This window comes from Heptranchias perlo, chromosome 25, assembly GCF_035084215.1.
Source record: "Heptranchias perlo isolate sHepPer1 chromosome 25, sHepPer1.hap1, whole genome shotgun sequence".
NCBI classification, from domain to species: domain Eukaryota; kingdom Metazoa; phylum Chordata; class Chondrichthyes; order Hexanchiformes; family Hexanchidae; genus Heptranchias; species Heptranchias perlo.
The window spans coordinates 6,921,940-6,942,202 of NC_090349.1; the positions used below are offsets into that span (position 1 = coordinate 6,921,940).

General features: G+C 45.2%; 1 protein-coding gene across 1 annotated transcript in view; it reads right to left on the reverse strand.

Annotated features, from left to right (window-relative positions):
• Positions 1–337: 337 nt before the first annotated feature.
• rsph14 (radial spoke head 14 homolog) overlaps positions 338–20,263 on the reverse strand; it is a 710,550-nt gene continuing 690,624 nt past the window's right edge. The window contains exons 5-6 of the mRNA XM_068005520.1: positions 10,304–10,440; positions 338–1,246 (exon numbers count right to left, since the gene is read on the reverse strand). Coding sequence (XP_067861621.1) covers positions 1,008–1,246; positions 10,304–10,440 — 376 coding nt within the window. The 3' untranslated portion in view covers positions 338–1,007. The remainder of the gene's footprint in view (positions 1,247–10,303; positions 10,441–20,263) is intronic.

The following is a 20,263-nucleotide window of genomic DNA, read 5'->3' on the forward strand; positions in this document are numbered from 1 at the left end:
GGATGTTTAACCAGTTGTAATGCCCCAACTGGGATCAACTAACTCCCCTGGGACCTTCTGGTCCTTGTGACTATGTGCTACACCTGCTGGTGCATTTACCTGCTTTAATGACCTCCATCGGGCAGGTAACAGAAATACTATTATATGACTTCTTGTTTTAGACTTGTGTACCATCATATTACTGACCTAACAAGAGTACAGCCTTTCAGTTAAACAATCTCTATGAAAAAACCATGCTGATTTGAACTAATTTGATTGACACAGTGATAATAATTAAGTAATTAAGAAAATTACACACTTAAGGCCGTACAAGTCCTGAGTGATGTTTGCAGTTTATTTCCACTTAACAAACTGTGTCCAACCTAGCAGAAAGCCAAATTACTGCACAGAACGTAGTTACATTTATTACACATTATTATTACATTCTGTGTGCACAGACCAACAACCCAATGAAAGAAGGAAAATGGGACAGAAGAAAGAGGAACGAGAGTGTAAGCATGAGATAATGAGACAGAGACAAAAAGAGACATGGAAGAACATATGAAAGAGAATTTGAGAAAAGAATGAGCAGAATGACAAGGTAATAGAGAGCTTTATTAAATAGAGTTAGAAAAAGGAATGTTTTAAAAATTGGTTTATCCAATGCAAAAAAGAAATTGATTTGTCAACCCTTATCCAACCCCAAAGTTAAGTTGACTACTACTGACTGTCAAAGTTTAAAATGGCAACAAAACCAAAGTACAACTACCTTCATGGCAGCCAGATATTACAGCCTTTCAGAAGATAGAGTGAGAAGTGATTGAGGAAACCACAGAACGCCATGAAAGATGACAGGAAAATAAGAAGAATGGGAACATACACAGGGCAAAAAAGTGATGGAGAAAAAATGAATATAAATGGAAGCGGATGTGAACGAGTTTGAAAATAAAACCTGGAAAACAAGATTAGAAAAAGGAATATCGAGTCAAAGAGGCCCTTAGTGCGTTACTTTGTGTCCAATATCTCAGCTAAGGTTTCCAGGTGATGACGTCGAGGGCGATCTTGACTGCCTTTCTGACTGCCTCACTGGGGTCCTCCAACCTGCCCTGCAGAAGTATCACATGGTCCAGCAGTATTTTCCGACCCTCAGGTGTTTCAGACACTGTTGTGATGGCTTTGATGGCATTGAGCCGCACCTCACTTACTGGATCGTTCACCAGGATGAGTAAGGGTGGAATGACATTAGCCTCCAGCGCTCCATATTTTCCTGTTAAAACATAACACACTCCCTGTTACAGATACTCTCGCTCACCATGGTCAAAAAATGCTACACAAACGTTTGAAGTTATTGGTAGCAAAACAGAACCGTTAGCAAAGCAACTACCTGATAAATACATAAGAACATAAACATTTTTAAAAACAAATAAGGCATTAGACCCAACAAACCCATCCTTGTTTAGCTGATCTCAACTTTACCTGCATGCCTTCTCCATCTCAATCCTTTCTCTCCCCACAAACACATTTAGTTGGCTCCTGAATCCATTGTGCTCTCTTTAATAACACCACAAAGATAAGAAAACAGAGCCTAGAAATGACTTTTGCCAATATTAGTGAATCACTAACACTTTTAGTATCTCATTCCTCTGCTATTTTGGTGCAGGCATTAACCCTTTAATTTTAAATGGATTAACACTTCTACAAAAATAGCAGACAATGGAATATTACTGTGCTCGTCACTAATATCAATACCAGTAATTGCTAAGTTTATTTCTTAGAAGAAAAAGTCACCATTATGCTTCTATATTACATACCTAATACCTCAGGGGATTTAAGATAATGATTATAAAGTACTGAAAGATTTACAATATCATCATACCCTGGACTGGACAATTACCAATTATACTGGTCATTGATTGCTCTTTCTCCATGTTACACATTTTGTTTATTGTTCAGATCACACACCTTACTGTTTGTATTTCTGCAACAAATAACTGTGTCCAATGGTTGGCCCAAAGGACTGGGAGATAAGTCTTGGAGTGGGGCTTACAGCCCATCGCCTGGGGTAGATTTTCAATCATAGAAACCACCTGATTTTCATCTCCATTGAAATCAATGAATATTGGGCAGTTTCTAAAACTGAGGGATCCACAATGCCAGTCTTATGCCTGGGCGGCAAGTTGAAAATTTACCCTTCTAACTCAGAGCCATGCTGAAAATCCAACTCATCACGTGAGACACTGCGACAGCAAACCCATGCCCTGCCCCTCCATTACGCCACACGTGGGTGATACCAGTCCGCTGATACCAGTCTACCAGATTACATTCAGATTTTCTTCAAGCAACTTCCCCAGAAAATCTGGATTTATTTGAAATCTGGTACAGAGAGAAAGGCCTGAAATGATTAAAACCAAGCAAGTCTGAGTACTTTTGCTGCAAGCAGAAATATGATAATGTAGCTGGAAAGTCAATTTTGATGAGTAAAAGCATTAAATTATCATTTGCACTAACTCAAGGCTCATTTCTGACTCCTTGTGGTGAGCAACAGTACACTAATACAGCTGTAACATCGATTTAGTGCTAAGTAAAAGCATTATAATTTTCACTTGGATTAATGTAGCAAGGGCCCTTTGCTCCCATTAGCAGGCAGCACTACTTGACAAATCACTGTGTGCAATGGGTGTCTGAGTATTACAGCCATTCACATTAATGAAAGGATACAGCATTGAAGGAGGCATGATTCCACTGTCTGAAAATCAAGCCCGCCTCGGCTTTCCTGCATTCACCATTTGCCGCCCTACTTGGGTGTTAATTAACTCTCCAGATTGTACAAAAATATAAAATATTCAAAATCAGCATCGACTGGTCTTTTAAATCATTCTTGCATGTGGCTGTGACAGCTAATTACTGAAGCATTGCAAATTCTTTTAAATTCTATTTTGTTGCTTTTTTTCTCTTCCTCTGAAGCCATTGATTCCTTGCTTTAATTTATTCTTCTGGATCAGTGGTTAACTCTTTCATGTAAAATTCCTTGGTGGGCTATGTTATATTTTTGATTAATTTTGTTTTTTTTACTTTAGATATTTTTTGCATTCAGCAGGGGTCATTTTCACCTTCACCACTTGGGTGGTAAACAGGTGGGGGTAGATTTTGACTTTGTGCGATAGTGTAAAACGTGTGATAGCGAATCAGCAGCCTGTTTTACATGTCTCACGATTCTTATTTCCAATGAAATCAATGAAAATCAGGCGGTTTCGATAATGGGCAGCCGAACCACAGCGCCAGTTTTATGCCCGAGTTGCAAGTTGACAGTCTACCCCATCTCAGCATCTCAGACTACTCCCATAGCCTTTGCTGCCTATGTCTCAAAGAGTGCTTTCACTTGCCCAGGTATCTAGGTACATTTGTAGATTACCCAGGGATCAAATGGAGAACCCTCTTCCCTTTCTTTTGGTTTACTGTTTTTATCACTTATCCTCACATGATCTCCCTCGATTATAGAAGGCAGCAGGCGTGAACAATAGCAAAGAATGAAGTAACTTGCATTTATATAGCACCTGTCACTGTTGTAATGTAGGAAATGCGGCAGCCAATTTGCACACAGCAAGCTCCCACAAACAGCAATGTGATAATGACCAGATAATCTGTTTTAGAGATGTTGGTTGAGGGATCAATATTGACCAGGACACCGGGGAGAACTCCCCCACTCTTCTTTGAAATAGCGCATCTGAGAGGGTTTAATGGTTTAACATCTCATCTGAAAGATGGCCCCTTTGACAGTGCAGCGCTCCCTCAGTACTGTACTGGAGTGTCAGCCTAGATTATGTGCTCATGTCTCTGGAGTGGGACTTGAACCCACAACCTTCTGCCTCAGAGGTGAGAGTTCTGCCAATTGAGCCATGGAAGTGCGGCAGCCAATTGTGCACAGCAAGGGTCCACAAACAACATAGAAACATAGAAAATTTATGGCACAGAAGAAGGCCATTTGGCCCATTGTGTCCGTGCTGGTCGAAATAGAGCTACCCAGCCTAATCCCACTTTCCAGCACTTGGTCCGTAGCCCTGTAGGTTATGGCAATCATTGAAGTCAATGGGAATCAGGGGGAAATCTCTCCAGTGGCTGGAGTCATACCTAGCACAAAGGAAGATGGTAGTGGTTGTTGGAGGCCAATCATCTCTGCCCCAGGACATTGCTGCAGGAGTTCCTCAGGGCAGTGTCCTAGGCCAATCATCTTCAGCTGCTTCATCAATGGCCTTCCCTCCATCATAAGGTCAGAAATGGGGATGTTCGCTGATAATTGCACAGTGTTCAGTTCCATTCATAACCCCTCAGATAATGAAGCTGATAAGTGGCAAGTAACATTCGCCCCAGACACGTGCCAGGCAATGACCATCTCCAACAAGAGAGAGTCTAACTACCTCCCCTTGACATTCAATGGCATTACCATCGCCGAATCACCCACCATCAACATCCTGTGAGTCACCCTGGACCAGAAACTTAACTGGACCAGCCACATAAATACTGTGGCTACAAGAGCAAGTCAGAGGCTGAGTATTCTGCGGCGAGTGACTCACCTCCTGACTTCCGAAAGCCTTTCCACCATCTATAAGGCACAAGTCAGGAGTGTGATGGAATACTCTCCACTTGCCTGGATGAGTGCAGCTGCAACAACACTCAAGAAGCTCGATACCATCCAGGACAAAGCAGCCCGCTTCATTGGTACCCCATCCACCACCCTAAACATTCACTCCCTTCACCACCGGCGCACCGTGGCTGCAGTGTGTACCATCCACAGGATGCACTGCAGCAACTTGCCAAGGCTTCTTCGACAGCACCTCCCAAACCCGCAACCTCTACCACCTAGAAGGACAAGGGCAGCAGGCGCATGGGAACAACACCACCTGCACGTTCCCCTCCAAGTCACACACCATCCCAACCTGGAAATATATCGCCGTTCCTTCATCGTAGCTGAGTCAAAATCCTGGAACTCCCTACCTAACAGCACTGTGGGAGAACCTTCGCCACACGGACTGCAGCGGTTCAAGAAGGCGGCTCACCACCACATTCTCAAGGGCAATTAGAGATGGGCAATAAATGCTGGCCTCGCCAGTGACGCCCACATCCCATGAACGAATAAAAAAAAAGTGCATATCCAAGTGCCTTTGAAATGTGATGAGGATTTCTGCCTCTACCACCCTTTCAGGCAGTGAGTTCCAGTCCCCCACCACCCTCTGGGTGAAAAATGTTTCCTCAGCTCCCCTCTAATCCTTCTACCAATTACTTTAAATCTATGCCCTCTGGTTATTGACCTCACTGCTAAGGGAAATAGGTCCTTCCTATCCACTCTATCTAGGCCCCTCATAAATTTATCCCAATTAAATCACTTCTCAGCCTCCTCTGTTCCAAAGAAAACAACCCCAGCCTATCCAATCTTTCCTCATAGCTAAAATTCTCTAGTCCTGGCAACATCCTCGTAAATCTCCTCTGTACCCTCTCTAGTGCAATCACATCTTTGACTGAGATAAATGTGAGATAAATGAACAGATAAACTATTCGTGATAGTGAGGGATACATTTGGCAAGGAGACCAAGAGTACTCCCCTACTCTTCTTCAAATAGTGCCTGAGATATTTTATATCCACCTGAGAGGGCAAACAGGGCCTTGATTTAACATCTCATCCAAAGGACAGACCTCTGACTGTGCAGCACTCCCAAAGATTTGGAGTGGAGATGCCGGTGATGGACTGGGGTTGACAATTGTAAACAATTTTACAACACCAAGTTATAGTCCAGCAATTTTATTTTAAATTCACAAGCTTTCGGAGGCTTCCTCCTTCGTCAGGTGAACGATGTGAAAATGAAATCCTCGAAATGAAATCGCATTTATAATTCACAGAACAATGCTTGGTGATTACAGACAGTTTTTTCAACTGCCCGTTGCCAAGGCAATCAGTGTGCAGACAGACAGGTGTTACCTGCCAGGTCTCAGAATATACAAATCACCAAAAAAAACAACAAACAAAAAAAAAACAGAGATAGAGAGGTAGAAACATAGAAAAGACAGCAACTGACCCGTTATATTAAAAACAGATAACATTTGTTCGCTGGTGGGGTAACGTGTAGTGTGACATGAACCCAAGATCCCGGTTGAGGCCGTCCTCATGGGTGCGGAACTTGGCTATCAATTTCTGCTCGACGATTTTGCGTTGTCGTGTGTCTCGAAGGCCGCCTTGGAGTACGCTTACCCGAAGGTCGGTGGATGAATGTCCATGACTGCTGAAGTGTTCCCCGACTGGGAGGGAACCCTCCTGTTTGGCGATTGTTGCGCGGTGTCCGTTCATCCGTTGTCGCAGCGTCTGCATGGTCTCGCCAATGTACCATGCTCTGGGGCATCCTTTCCTGCAACGTATGAGGTAGACAACGTTGGCCGAGTCACAGGAGTATGAACCATGCACCTGGTGGGTGGTGTCCTCTCGTGTGATGGTGGTATCTGTGTCGATGATCTGGCACGTCTTGCAGAGGTTACCGTCATACGTTGCAGGAAAGGATGCCCCAGAGCATGGTACATTGGCGAGACCATGCAGACGCTGCGACAACGGATGAACGGACACCGCGCAACAATCGCCAAACAGGAGGGTTCCCTCCCAGTCGGGGAACACTTCAGCAGTCATGGACATTCATCCACCGACCTTCGGGTAAGCGTACTCCAAGGCAGCCTTCGAGACACACGACAACGCAAAATCGTAGAGCAGAAATTGATAGCCAAGTTCCGCACCCATGAGGACGGCCTCAACTGGGATCTTGGGTTCATGTCACGCTACACGTTACCCCACCAGCGAACAAATGTTATCTGTTTTTAATATAACGGGTCAGTTGCTGTCTTTTCTATGTTTCTACCTCTCTATCTCTGTTTTTTTTTGTTTGTTGTTTTTTTTGGTGATTTGTATAGTCTGAGACCTGGCAGGTAACACCTGTCTGTCTGCACACTGATTGCCTTGGCAACGGGCAGTTGAAAAAACTGTCTGTAATCACCAAGCATTGTTCTGTGAATTATAAATGCGATTTCATTTTGAGGATTTCATTTTCACATCGTTCACCTGACGAAGGAGGAAGCCTCCGAAAGCTTGTGAATTTAAAATAAAATTGCTGGACTATAACTTGGTGTTGTAAAATTGTTTACAAAAGATTTGGAGGTCAGTGAGTAGTTGGGGAAGGGATCAGTTCAAAAATGGGCAGTGGGTGCTGGGGAGACAGTGTGTGGTAGGAGATATCAGTAGGGTTTTAGGGAATGGGGCAACGTTTCATTGAAAAGATGGCACCTCTGACAGTTCAGCACTCACTCAGTATTGCACTGGAGTGTCAGATTATGTGCTCAAATCTCTGAAGTGGGGCTTGCATTCACGAATTTCTGACTTAGAGGCAATTAAGCTACCACTGACCCAAGACTGATAAGAAACTAGATTTTACAGTAGTTATTAAACTTAATTATCTCCTTGAATAAGTAGCAAATAACATAGGCCTCATTTACAGGTGTAAACGGGGAATCCGTCACCTTTTCGGCAAAGTTACGGCGATGGAAAGGGAGCAGCTCTAAGGAAATTCCCAGCCATAGTCACTGCTGAGCCAAACTATGATGTATTCTTACATGGGACGTCTTTCTGTTTCTTACAGTCCACAGATGCTATCTGGCCTGGCTATCTCTCTCGAAGGCTTCAGACAGACCCTCTCATTTGGACAGTACAGGTGAGAAAATACTTTCCAAAACAAAATGACCGGGAACAAGCAGATTTAAGTAACTGTGAGCTAAACTCAAAAAAGCAACTAACAATCAAATGTAATTCAAACCAAACCCATGAGATCTCTATTTGAACTGAATGGTTTGGGTACCTGACTAAGACAAAATTATTAATTGTTGCTACTACTGTATCAACAATAAACTAGGCATGTTTTTCCATGAGTGTAGCTGGTTTTTAACGCCTTACATATTGTGAAATTAAACTAAAGGTATCATTCTACATCTTAAACAAAAATGCTTCACTTTTGTCACAGGCTATTTTTGATAATTGCTCCTATGAAGCGCCTTGGGACGTTTTATTACATTAAAGGTGCTATATAAATGCAAGTTGTAGTTGAGGAAGCTGATGCCCCTGGACAGTTCCACAGGTGCCAGTGCTTCACCCACAGTGGCCACTCTTTACACACGAATCTAAGCATTGAGTGGTGTCGGGGTATTCAACCGTGGGCTGATTCACAGCTCAGCACAATCTTCTCACACTTGATGTCAGCACGCATAGACTTTCCCACAGGCTGGATAGCAATCAGGAGCCATGGCTGATGTTTCCCCAATAAACTAGCGCCACTGAGCTCTATGGTAGTGCATTCACCACTGCTCTGGCTGAGACCAACTAATTTGAAATAGACCAGGGATGGTCCCTGGGACCATTGTGGTCCGTATTGCTCTGTACCACATTACATGTTACATTTGCCCATTCAATCACTGAGGGAGCCTTCCTATTGTGTTTTTATCAAACCAAAGTTAATTCTACGAAAAAATAAAGATATATAAATACAGGGGGTGATAGAGGTAAACCCATTCTGTTCTATACCGTCTTAAACAGTCATAGCTAGAAGTAGCCACAAGTGATCCAATTATTAGTCTCTGAGTCCCACAACTGCATAATTCCCCATGCAAAGGATATTTTATTATTTGTAAATTCCAGATCCAAGTAGAACTGAGTCCCCCAGTGAAACATCGCATCCCCTTTCTGCTCCATCTGAATTCCCTTTAATTAGGGCATCTCACAATTTCCATCTCCTGTGGCTCATTTCCTCTTTCTTCCTCACCATATGTATCAAAAATTCAAACTCAGTGACCTGAAGCAATTCAGTCACCCAGCCATGACGCCGCAGGACTTTGAGGGCATGAAAAGCACGTTGATGGGCTCCCAGAAGAACGGAATACTTTATTGGAGTCATTAGATTGCAACAAGCAAGGTCTGTCAGCTGCTGATCCCAATCCAGAATGTCATGGGAGATCAAGTATTTCACACAGATGAGAGTTTGGTGCTCCTATGCTTGAATCCGTCATTCAGCAGGAGAGGGATGATACGGTAAGAGGTATTTTTATCTGTTCTCCTCTTCTGATCATGCCGATGCCAACTATGACCAAAGGGAGGAAGAACTTGTTCCTACGCTTGCGGGTGGGGTGTAGTCTGGGGTGATTAATCCTCTGCTTTTAGCCTCCTCTGACTCTACAATTAAAATTAGGTCCTTAACAAGGTGGGATGGGGGGAATCACATGTTTGAAGGGTGATGCACTACTCCCTGACACACACCAGAATCGCATATTGCAAAACTATGCACTCCCAGCCCATGACTTTTCACCCATTAATTTCATTGGGAGTGGCAGTGTTGTGATCATGTGCTCCTGGCACATGCCAAGGAAGAACACATCAGAATTGTTACCCCCAAATTCCATCCAATAACTCTTTGATACTGTGTACTGGTCCTCACCATGATGTACTATTACACCACCTTAGCTTACCATTTACTTGGCTGTAACCTAACTAATCACTTCATGATATGAATTTATGCAATAGACTTATACATTGTGCAATGTAGCATTCAAAAAAAGAAATGGACTGATTCCTGTTTCAACAGGGTGAAAAAGGGCACAATATGGCTGTTAATACTGGAGGGAATGGGGAATGGTCAATGCAGTGCAGTAAATGAACGTTGTTCTTTGCTATGTCGTGCAAACAGCATGTTGAATATCAGCTGGGAGCAGGGAGTTGTCAACACTGACGTAATGCGACAGGGTGGTGTGTGTAATAACAGAATTCAAAACGATGAGGGATGAATGAAAAGAAATTAGCCAAGAGGTTCTTCTGAAAGATACCTCAGTTGAGGAAAATTGGAACACTTTTATGATGTTGAATATGCAAAGTGCACGTATATCGGAGAACAATAAATACAAACTAAACAAGCAGTTCCCAAAATGTATATATGGGGCCATTTAAGTAGAAATTAAAAAACGAAAAGCAAACTACAAACACTACAAGGAAAAAAGAAGAGGGGGAACACTGGGAGGAGGACAGGAATTTGTTAAAACAGGTTGAAAGTGACATTAGTAGTGCAAATAGGACTCTAGAAATTAAAATAGCTAAAGCCTACGCATAATACTAAAACATCCCTCTGGTATCAAGAAACAGCGAGAACCCAGGAACACCACTAGTAGGTTTGATATTTTTCCCAGTGGCACTGTGCAGGCTGCCTAGATTGACAAAATGGACGTGAAGTCTCTTCTGCATTGGTTGTCAGTCACTCACCTTGTTTGGTGATGGTGGCAAACATCAGCGCTCCTGCTGCTTTGGCCCTGACATCAGGCTCTGGGTCACTGAGCAGCTCAACCAGGATTGGAATCACCTCCTCTTCGCACACTTTGTTTTTCCCTTCTAGAGGCACACTAAATGTAAAAAAATTTCAATATCTTTTGTTTTTTGTTGTCCAGCAAAACCCACCTGTTACTCCCTTCTACACCAGAATCTTCATACTTAATAGAATTTTAAAGCTAATTTCTATATAATTTGTTCCATTTAATATTCTAAATCCATCAAGGTTAAAATAGTTCAGTCATAATTAATTTAATATGAAACACATTGATACCTAGGGATCAATTTTCTCTGGTAACACACAGGTTAATGTGTTCAGCTAAAATTCCTATCTGCATCATTTTAATGCAGTGAGGACTAATTTTGAATGCATTAAGCACACACCACCAAAAGATATTAAACCCCTCAGCATATATCTGACTAGCTCTGTGCTTAACATCATAATCTCTTGATGAATAGATTTGTTCCCTAATTTTCTCCCCTACTGTTCTGAAGGTGCTGACTCATGCTAGGTGACAATTCAAAGGATACTGGCAGGCATCCTGTACCTTACTGCCAAGAGTGCCGTATTTAACACCAGGAACTGACTATCTAGAGAACTTTGCACACAGACCCAGCTTCACCATTCCATGGGTGGCACACTGCAGTGTTGCTCAGAGCAGCCCTCCAGCAAGACACAGTTTGGGGTTGCAGCCCTTGACAAGAAATTAGGACAGAACAATAATAGCAAAACCTTGCACTTATATAGCACCATTAATGTACACTTCGCAGAGGCATAATCAAATAAAAATGGATGCCGAACCAAATAAGGAGATACTAGGAGGGGTGACCAAAAGCTTGACCAAAGAGGTGGGTTTCAAGGAGGGTCTTAAAGAAGGAGGGGGAGATGGAGAGGCAAGGGGTTTAAGGAGGAGTTATACAGTTAACTATTAAAGAAAAGGCTGATCCTAGTCAGAAAAGTATTATTTCACAATGACTCCCCACTCACACACTAATGTGGTCATGATTAAAATTCATGTAAACTTTTGCTCAACCAGAATTATTATCTGAACTTTTGACTTATTCCAAAAAGGAGCAAGAGCTGCAACAGGCCTCGGAGATTCAGAGGAAACAAGAAAACACAGCAATTAAATATGGAAGTACTGAAGCTGGAGGGATAGATACATCGAGGTTATTCACCAGCTGGTAAGTAGCTCTATATTTTTGAGCCCAGCCACAATAACTCACCCTGGACTAATTGCTGGTTGGGATTTAACAGCCCTGTTGTGAGGATCAATTTGATCTTTGTAAACTCATTAGTACTTACAGTACTTCAGTAAATTAATTTTAAACCATATTCACTTTCCAATTAAACAACACTTTCAATTTAATTATGAGCAAACTGTTTATCCAAGTGAGACCAATGCAGAATATTTATTGGACCTTCAAGTTCATGCTAAATCCTGCCCTACCTTCCACATCAAAAAATAGTAAAAAGTTAAAATTAAAGGCACTATATCTGAATGCACGAAGCATTCGTAACAAGATAAATGAATTAATGGCACAAATAGAGATAAATGGGTTTGATCTAGTAGCCATTATTGAGATGTGGTTGCAGAGTGACCGAGGTTGGGAACCAAATATTCCAGGGTACTGGACTTTTAGAAAAGGCAGACTAAATGGAAAAGGGAGGGGGTAGCCCTGATAATAAAGGATGAGAAAGGATCTTAGCTCAGAAAATCAGGATGTAGAATCAGTATGGGTGGAGCTAAGAAATAACAAGGGGCAGAAAACACTGGCAGGAGTAGTTTATAGGCCCCCTAACAGTACATAGGAACATAGGAACAGGAGTAGGTCATTTAGCCCCTCGAGCCTGTTCCACCATTCAATGAGATCATGGCTGATCTGTTACTTAGTTCCATATACCTGCCTTAGCCCCATATAATACCATTGGTAGTTATAGTGTTGGACAGAGTATAAATCAGGAAATTAGAGGAGCATGTAACAAGGGTAATGCAATAATCATGGGGGACTTTAATCTTCATATAGACTGAGCAAACCAAATTGGCAAAAGTAGTTTGGAGGACAAGTTCATGCAATGCATTCAAGACAGTTTTCTAGAATATGGTGAGGAACCAATTAGGCAACAGGCTATTTTAGATCTAGTATTGTGTAATGAGGCAGGGTTAATTAGTAATCTTATAATTAAGGATCCTCTGGGGTAGAGTGATCATTATATGATAGAATTTCATCTTGAGTTTGATAGTGAAGTAGTTAAATCCAAAACTAGGGTCTTGAATTTAAACAAAGCCAATTACGTAGGGTATGAGGGGCGAGTTGGATAAGGTAGTTTGGGAAATTAGATTAAAGGATATGACGGTAGATAAGCAATGGTGAATATTTAAAGAAATAATTCATAATTCTCAACAAATATACATTCCCTTGAGGAATAAAAACTCCACAGGAAAAGTGATCCAACTGTGGCTAACTAGAGAATTAAGGATAATATTAGATTAAAAGAAGAGGCTTACAATGTTGCCAAAAAGAGTAGTAAGTCCAAGGATTGGGGCGGATTTTAGAAATCAGCAAAGGATGATCAAGAAATTGATAAAGAGGGAGAAAACTGAATATGACAGTAAACTAGCAAGAAGTATAAAAACAGATTGTATTAGCTTTACAAGTATGTAAAAAGGAAAAGAGTAGCGAAAGTAAAAGTGGATCCCTTAGAGGCAGAAATAGGAGAAATTAGAATGGGGAATAAGGAAACGGCAGAGACGTTAAACAAATATTTTGTATTTGTCTTCACTGTAGAACACACAAAAAACACACAGGAAATAGTGGGGAACCAAGAGTCTAATGAGTGTGAGGAACTTAAAGTAATTAATATTAGTAAAGACAAAGGGGGAAAAAATTAGATAGGGGCCATTTTTGGGCGTAGGTAGCGTGATGTGCTATTACCCCGCGCCCAATGACCCCTGCGCAAGGAGGATGCAAGTTTCAGCCGGCCCGAAGACTCACCTGTAATCAGCGTTCCATTCCGGGCCTTGCACGTGGAATCAATGCAATTTGCACTTTCCACCACCAGGGGGAGCTCAATCTCTTAAAGGGAGGATGTGTCTTAGAAATCTCTTAAAGGTAGCTGGTACCTGTTATTTGCTGAAAATAACAGTCTACTGTCTGCACGGAGTCTGAACGGAGATCAGACATCGCACATGTAAAACACAGATGGAGGTCCCATCCCTATGTATACACACTAATAAACACTAATGAATAAAGGTTGCACACTACTGAATCCCACATCCTCCAATCTGCACGCCAGACCTCACCAATCTGCCGATCTGAGTTGGTACCAGGCCTGCGAGAGTGCGTACACCAAGGTTCTCTGCTGATGCACTAGAGATCTTGGTGCAAGAGGTGGACAGAAGGAGGGGCATCCTATATCCACGGGGGGGGGGGGGGGGGTGGGGGGGGGTGTGGGGTGGGGGGGAAAAGAGGCCCTCCAGACATATATCCAAAAGACAGTGGGAGGCAGCAGGGGACAAAGTCAATGCCAGGCGCACAGCATCATGAACATGGATGCAGTGCAGGAAGAAGTTCAATGCTTGACATGAGTGGTCAAGGTGAGTGAGGTCAACTGTCAAGTGGCGTCTCCTACCAACTGTACCACGCACTACACCCCACATCACCCACATACCAATAAACTCTTTCCATCGATACTCAACTCTTCCAACCAGATGCTTCCTCTCACCCTTACACATTACCACTGTTTCAAGCCACCCACCCACAACTCACAGGCCGCACACACTGGCAGCTATTCAACTATGACAGGCACATCACCCAGATATACGTCCCACTTTCTCGCCGGAGAAGGTGGCGCATATCAGGAGGCAGCAAGTGGCAGTGGCATTTAGCCCCTCGAGCCAGATCCACCATTCAGTGAGATTATGGTGGACCTGTGACCTAACTATATACCCAGCTTAGCCCCATATCCTTTAATACCCTTGGTTCACAGAAATCTATCAATCTCAGATTTAACATTCACAAGTGAGCTAGCATTAACTGCCATCTGCAAAAGAGCGTTCCACACGTCTCCCACCCTTTGCGTGTAGAAACATTTCCTAACTTCACTCCTGCACGTCCTGGCTCTAAATGTTAGGCCAGGTCCCCGCGTCCTAGTATTCAAGTCTAGGAGACCTTCAAAAACACTTACAAATGTCTCGGCAGCCAGAAGCAATAATCCAGCCACTAACCTGTAAATCCTGCATGGTCCCTTTAAATAACACTGGTTGGGGTCCTCCAGGCACTCTAAGGCACGTTCAGATGGTCGAGGTTAAGACTGTGCGTTGAGTTGAGCGTTAAGTCCCAAAATGGTGTCTATCACTTTAAATTAGTGTTGCACACTGATTGCACGCGTTTTCTCCCTACTTTACATGCTTCCAGCGTTCGGTATTTGTGCATGCACTAACTCCTATACCAAGATGGCGTCCAGCGCACGTCACACTGGAAACGTGCGTGAGCATCCAAGACACCATCTTGGATGTCAGAGAGGCCGTGTAGCGGCAAAACAACGGGTGCTACACGGCCTAATTTAGCGCCCAAAGTACTGGAGAAAGTAATGGGACAAAAAGTCGCCAAATCCCCTAGACCTGATGGCCTGCATCCTAGGGTTTTAAAAGAGATAGTGGATTCATTGGTTTTAATCCTCCAGAATTCCCAAGATTCTAGAATGGTCCCTTGTGGCTTGGAAGGTAGCAAATGTAACCCCACTATTCAAGAAAGGAGGGAGAGAGAAAACAGGGAACTACAGGCCAGTTAGCCTGACATCAGTAGTCGGGAAAATGCTAGAAACTATCATTAAGGACATAGGGCAGCATTTTAGCACCCGCCAGCGGGTGCATTCCTGGCGGGGTGGCCCCGAAAATCGGGAAATCCCGGAGCGGGACCGGAGCCCGCCTCGAACCCGCGCACTTCCGGGTTCCCCACTGACGCGCCGGCGTGCGCGCACAGCCCCCGCTGGTGGGAATCCCGCAGGCAATTAAAGCCAGCAGGGTTCCACTTGAAGACATTTACTTTGCTTGTTCAGGTCATTAACTGACCTGATTAAGGGATTATGTGAGGAGGGGTGGGATTTTAGAGCAACCTGGGACTGTTTCCCACACTGGGGGAAACACTCCCAGTTCAAATGGACCTGTTGCAGCTGTCAGCCTGTGGCAGCTGCAAAGGTCCATTTGACAGGTGGGGGGGGAGACCCTCACCCATTGCAGGAGGCCACTCTTGTCACTTGGGACAAAGTTTGGCCTCCACCACCCTCCTCCTGACAATCAAAGTCACCAACTTGCACACTTACCCCGGGGTCCAGACACATGTACCTACCTTGCGGACCCCCTCAGATGTACATCTTCCGGATGGGGGCTGCCGTAGCTGCAGTCATGACCTCCTCGGAGGGCGAACAGCATCACCAGCCTCACCAGCCTCGCCATCCACGCCATCCACCTCTGACACGTGGAGCTCCACAACAGAGTGCTGTGACACATCCACCTATACAGCAGGAGGGAGGGCTACCACAAAGAGAGATGCGTCGCAGAGGGCACTACCCTCGCCACAGGGTCCACAGACCGAGGCTCAGCTTCCTGGACCTCTCTGAGCAGCAGTGCACACGGAGGCTCAGAGTCCTTCGACATGTAGTCGTGGACATCTGCAGCCTCCTTCATGCCAAGCTGCTCCCGGCTGGCCCGAGCACCATCTTCTTACCTGTCGCTGTCAAAGTCACCACTGCCCTCAACAACTTCTCCTCCGCATCCTTCCAGGGTGCAACCGGGGACATCGCCGACGTCTCTCAGCCGTTTGCACAAAAGAGCCCTGAAAATACACCTACACCCACTCTGCAGTGACACAATGGGTGGCATCAGTTGTGGGTCTTCATAGTGATCCTCAGGAAAGGGCATTATTGCACAAACCAGACAAGATTCGCAAAGACATGGCAGTAGTGGTGCCAATATAATATGTAATGAGTTGGTCAGAAATTCAATATAAGTAACAGCTATGACAAACCCTCAAACATCCTTGTGCATCCCCTTCATGCTCACGGCACGTTTGCCTTACGCTGCCCACTGCACATATGTGATGCATGCCCTGTGGCTGCAGCACAGGTAGTGGCAGGTTGAGTGAGGCTGGCCGTGAAAGAGATGCATGAGAGGGTGAGTATGGAAAAGAGCCATGAGATTGTATGAGGATTGGGTTGAGTGGTAGTGGCGGGATGAGTACTGGCGAGGTGAGTAGGTACAGGTAAGATGAGGATGAGGTTTGAGTGGGTGTGAGGGGTGATGTGACAGAGTAGTGTTGGCAGTGCAGAAGGAGATGTGGGGTGGGGGCGGTGATGTGGCAGACGGAGTGTAGGGGAAAGAGTAAGTGTACTCACTTGGGCTGACCTACTGAGGTCATTGGAGCGCCTCCTGCATTGTATGTTGGTTGCGCTGGTGACCTCCTCTGCCACCTCGAGCCAGGCCTTCCTGGTGGCAGAGGCAGGCGGCTTCCTCCCGCCCGCCGGGGGGAAGATCTCTGTCCTCCCCCTCCTCCTCACCCCATGTATTGATACCTGGAGTGAGGCATCATTAAACTGGGAGCAGCCTTCCCCCTGGGCTGCTCCATGCTGTGATTTTTTCTGTTTGTTGCAGCATCTGTCAGTGGAGGACTGCCCCTTTAAATAGAGCTCCTCCAGCTGACAGATCTCACTGTGCATGCACAGCCCGCCCGACGCGCAGATCAGCAGTGGGGAACCCGGAAACAAGGTAAGTGGATCCAATTGGGCTACGATCGCGCGGGTGGCTGACTGATTTCGCCGGGCACGTGGGTAGCCTGCCCGCCGAGAACCCGCAGCCCTGCTAACATCGAGCCCATAGTAACAGGGCACTTAGAAAATCATAATATGATTAGGCAGAGTCAACATGGTTTTATGAAAGGGAAATCGTGTTTGACCAATCTATTAGAGTTTTTTGAGGGTGTAACTAGCAGGGTAGATAAAGGGGAACCAGTTGATGTTGTGTATTTGGATTTTCAAAAGGCATTCTGTGGTTAACGGACAGAAAACAGAGAGTAGGAATAAATGGGTCATTTTTGGGTTGGCAGGTTGTAACTAGTGGGGTGCTGCAAGGATCAGTGCTTAGGACTCAGCTGAGAGGAGCCGAGCGGAGTGGAGGGAGCGTCCGATAAAAGGCGGGATTTCAGAGCGCTGAGAACAGCTGAGAGGAGCCGAGCGGAGTGGAGGGAGCGTCCGATAAAAGGCGGGATTTCAGAGCGCTGAGAACAGCTGAGAGGAGCCGAGCCGAGCGGAGGGAGCGTCCGATAAAAGGCGGGATTTCAGAGCGCTGAGAACAGCTGAGAGGAGCCGAGCCGAGCGGAGGGAGCGTCCGATAAAAGGCGGGATTTCAGAGCGCTGAGAACAGCTGAGAGGAGCCGAGCCGAGCGGAGGGAGCGTCCGATAAAAGGCGGGATTTCAGAGCGCTGAGAACAGCTGAGAGGAGCCGAGCGGAGCGGAGGGAGCGTCCGATAAAAGGCGGGATTTCAGAGCGCTGAGAACAGCTGAGAGGAGCCGAGCCGAGCGGAGCTGCGACCGAGTTCGAAGTGACGTCAGGAATCAGATCGGGACGCGACACAGGGGAGGCACCTGATTGGTGAGTAGGTTCAGGTGAGTATTTCTACTTATCTACAGTAACTAAAGTAAAAGGAAAGGGAAGGTCTGCAGGTCTTATAGGAAGTAGCGTTTATTTTTTAGTGAATCAAGGTCCCTAGTGCAGTTAACATTCTCTAAATTGAGAACAATTTAAAGGAGTAAACTCCTTAAAGGGAGTGGTAAGCAGTTTTTCTTTCCTTTTTTTTTCTCTTGACATTGTAGTTGTTCTTAAGCTAATTTAAGGGTTAAGTCATGGCAGGAGATCCCAGCGCCGTGTCATGTTCCTCTTGTGGGATGTGGGAATTCAGGGCTCCTTCCTGTATCCCTGATTCCTTCACCTGCGGGAAGTGTGTCCAGCTGCAGCTATTGTTTGACCGCTTGACGGCTCTGGAGCTGCGGATGGATTCACTTTGGAGCATCCGCGATGCTGAGAAAGTCGTGGATAGCACGTTCAGTGAGTTGGTCACACCGCAGATAAAAATTACTGAGGGAGATAGTGAATGGGTGACCAACAGACAGAGGAAGAGTAGGAAGGCAGTGCAGGGGTCCCCTGCGGTCATCTCCCTCCAAAACAGGTATACCGTTTTGGATACTGTTGGGGGAGATGGCTCACCAGGGGAAGGTGGCAGTGGCCAGGTTCATGGCACCGTGGCTGGCTCTGCTGCACAGGAGGGCAGGAAAAAGAGTGGCAGAGCTATAGTGATAGGGGACTCGATTGTAAGGGGAATAGACAGGCGTTTCTGCGGACGCAACCGAGACTCCAGGATGGTATGTTGCCTCCCTGGTGCAAGGGTCAAGGATGTCTCGGAGCGGCTGCAGGACATTCTGGAGGGGGAGGGTGAACAGCCAGTTGTCGTGGTGCATATAGGCACCAACGATATAGGTAAAAAACAAGATGAGGTCCTACAAGCTGAATTTAGGGAGTTAGGAGTTAAACTAAAGAGTAGGACCTCAAAGGTAGTAATCTCAGGATTGCTACCAGTGCCACGGGTTAGTCAGAGTAGGAATGACAGGATAGCTAAGATGAATACGTGGCTTGAGAGATGGTGCAAGAGGGAGGGATTCAAATTCCTGGGCCATTGGAACCGGTTCTGGGGGAGGTGGGACCAGTACAAATTGGACGGTCTGCATCTGGGCAGGACTGGAACCAATGTCCTAGGGGGAGTGTTTGCCAGTGCTGTTGGGGAGGGTTTAAACTAATGTGGCAGGGGGATGGGAACCGATGCAGGAAGTCAGTGGGAAATAAAGTGGTGACAGAAACAAAAGGCAGTAAGGGAGAGTGTACAGAACATGACCGGACAGATGGTCTGAGAAAGCAGGGCAAAGACCAAGGGAAGTCTAGATTAAACTGCATTTATTTCAATGCAAGAAGTCTGATGGGCAAGGCAGATGAACTCAGGGCATGGATGGGTACATGGGACTGGGATGTTATAGCTATTACTGAAACATGGCTAAGGGAGGGGCAGGACTGGCAGCTCAATGTTCCAGGGTACAGATGCTATAGGAAAGATAGAGCAGGAGGTAAGAGAGGAGGGGGAGTTGCGTTCTTGATTAGGGAGAACATCACGGCAGTAGTGAGAGGGGATATATCCGAGGGTTCGCCCACTGAGTCTATATGGGTAGAACTGAAAAATAAGAAGGGAGAGATCACTTTGATAGGATTGTACTACAGACCCCCAAATAGTCAACGGGAAATTGAGGAGCAAATATGTAAGGAGATTACAGACAGCTGCAAGAAAAATAGGGTGGTAATAGTAGGGGACTTTAACTTTCCCAACATTGACTGGGACAGCCGTAGCATTAGGGGCTTGGATGGAGAGAAATTTGTTGAGTGTATTCAGGAGGAATTTCTCATTCAGTATGTGGATGGCCCGACTAGAGAGGGGGCAAAACTTGACCTCCTCTTGGGAAATAAGGAAGGGCAGGTGACAGAAGTGTTGGTGAGGGATCACTTTGGGACCAGTGATCATAATTCCATTAGTTTTAAGATAGCTTTGGAGAAGGATAGGTCTGGCCCAAAAGTTAAAATTCTAAATTGGGGAAAGGCCAATTTTGATGGTATTAGACAGGAACTTTCAGAAGTTGATTGGGAGAGTCTGTTGGCAGGCAAAGGGACGTCTGGTAAGTGGGAGGCTTTCAAAAGTGTGTTAACCAGGGTTCAGGGTAAGCACATTCCTTATAAAGTGAAGGGCAAGGCTGGTAGAAGTAGGGAACCTTGGATGACTCGGGAGATTGAGGCACTAGTCAAA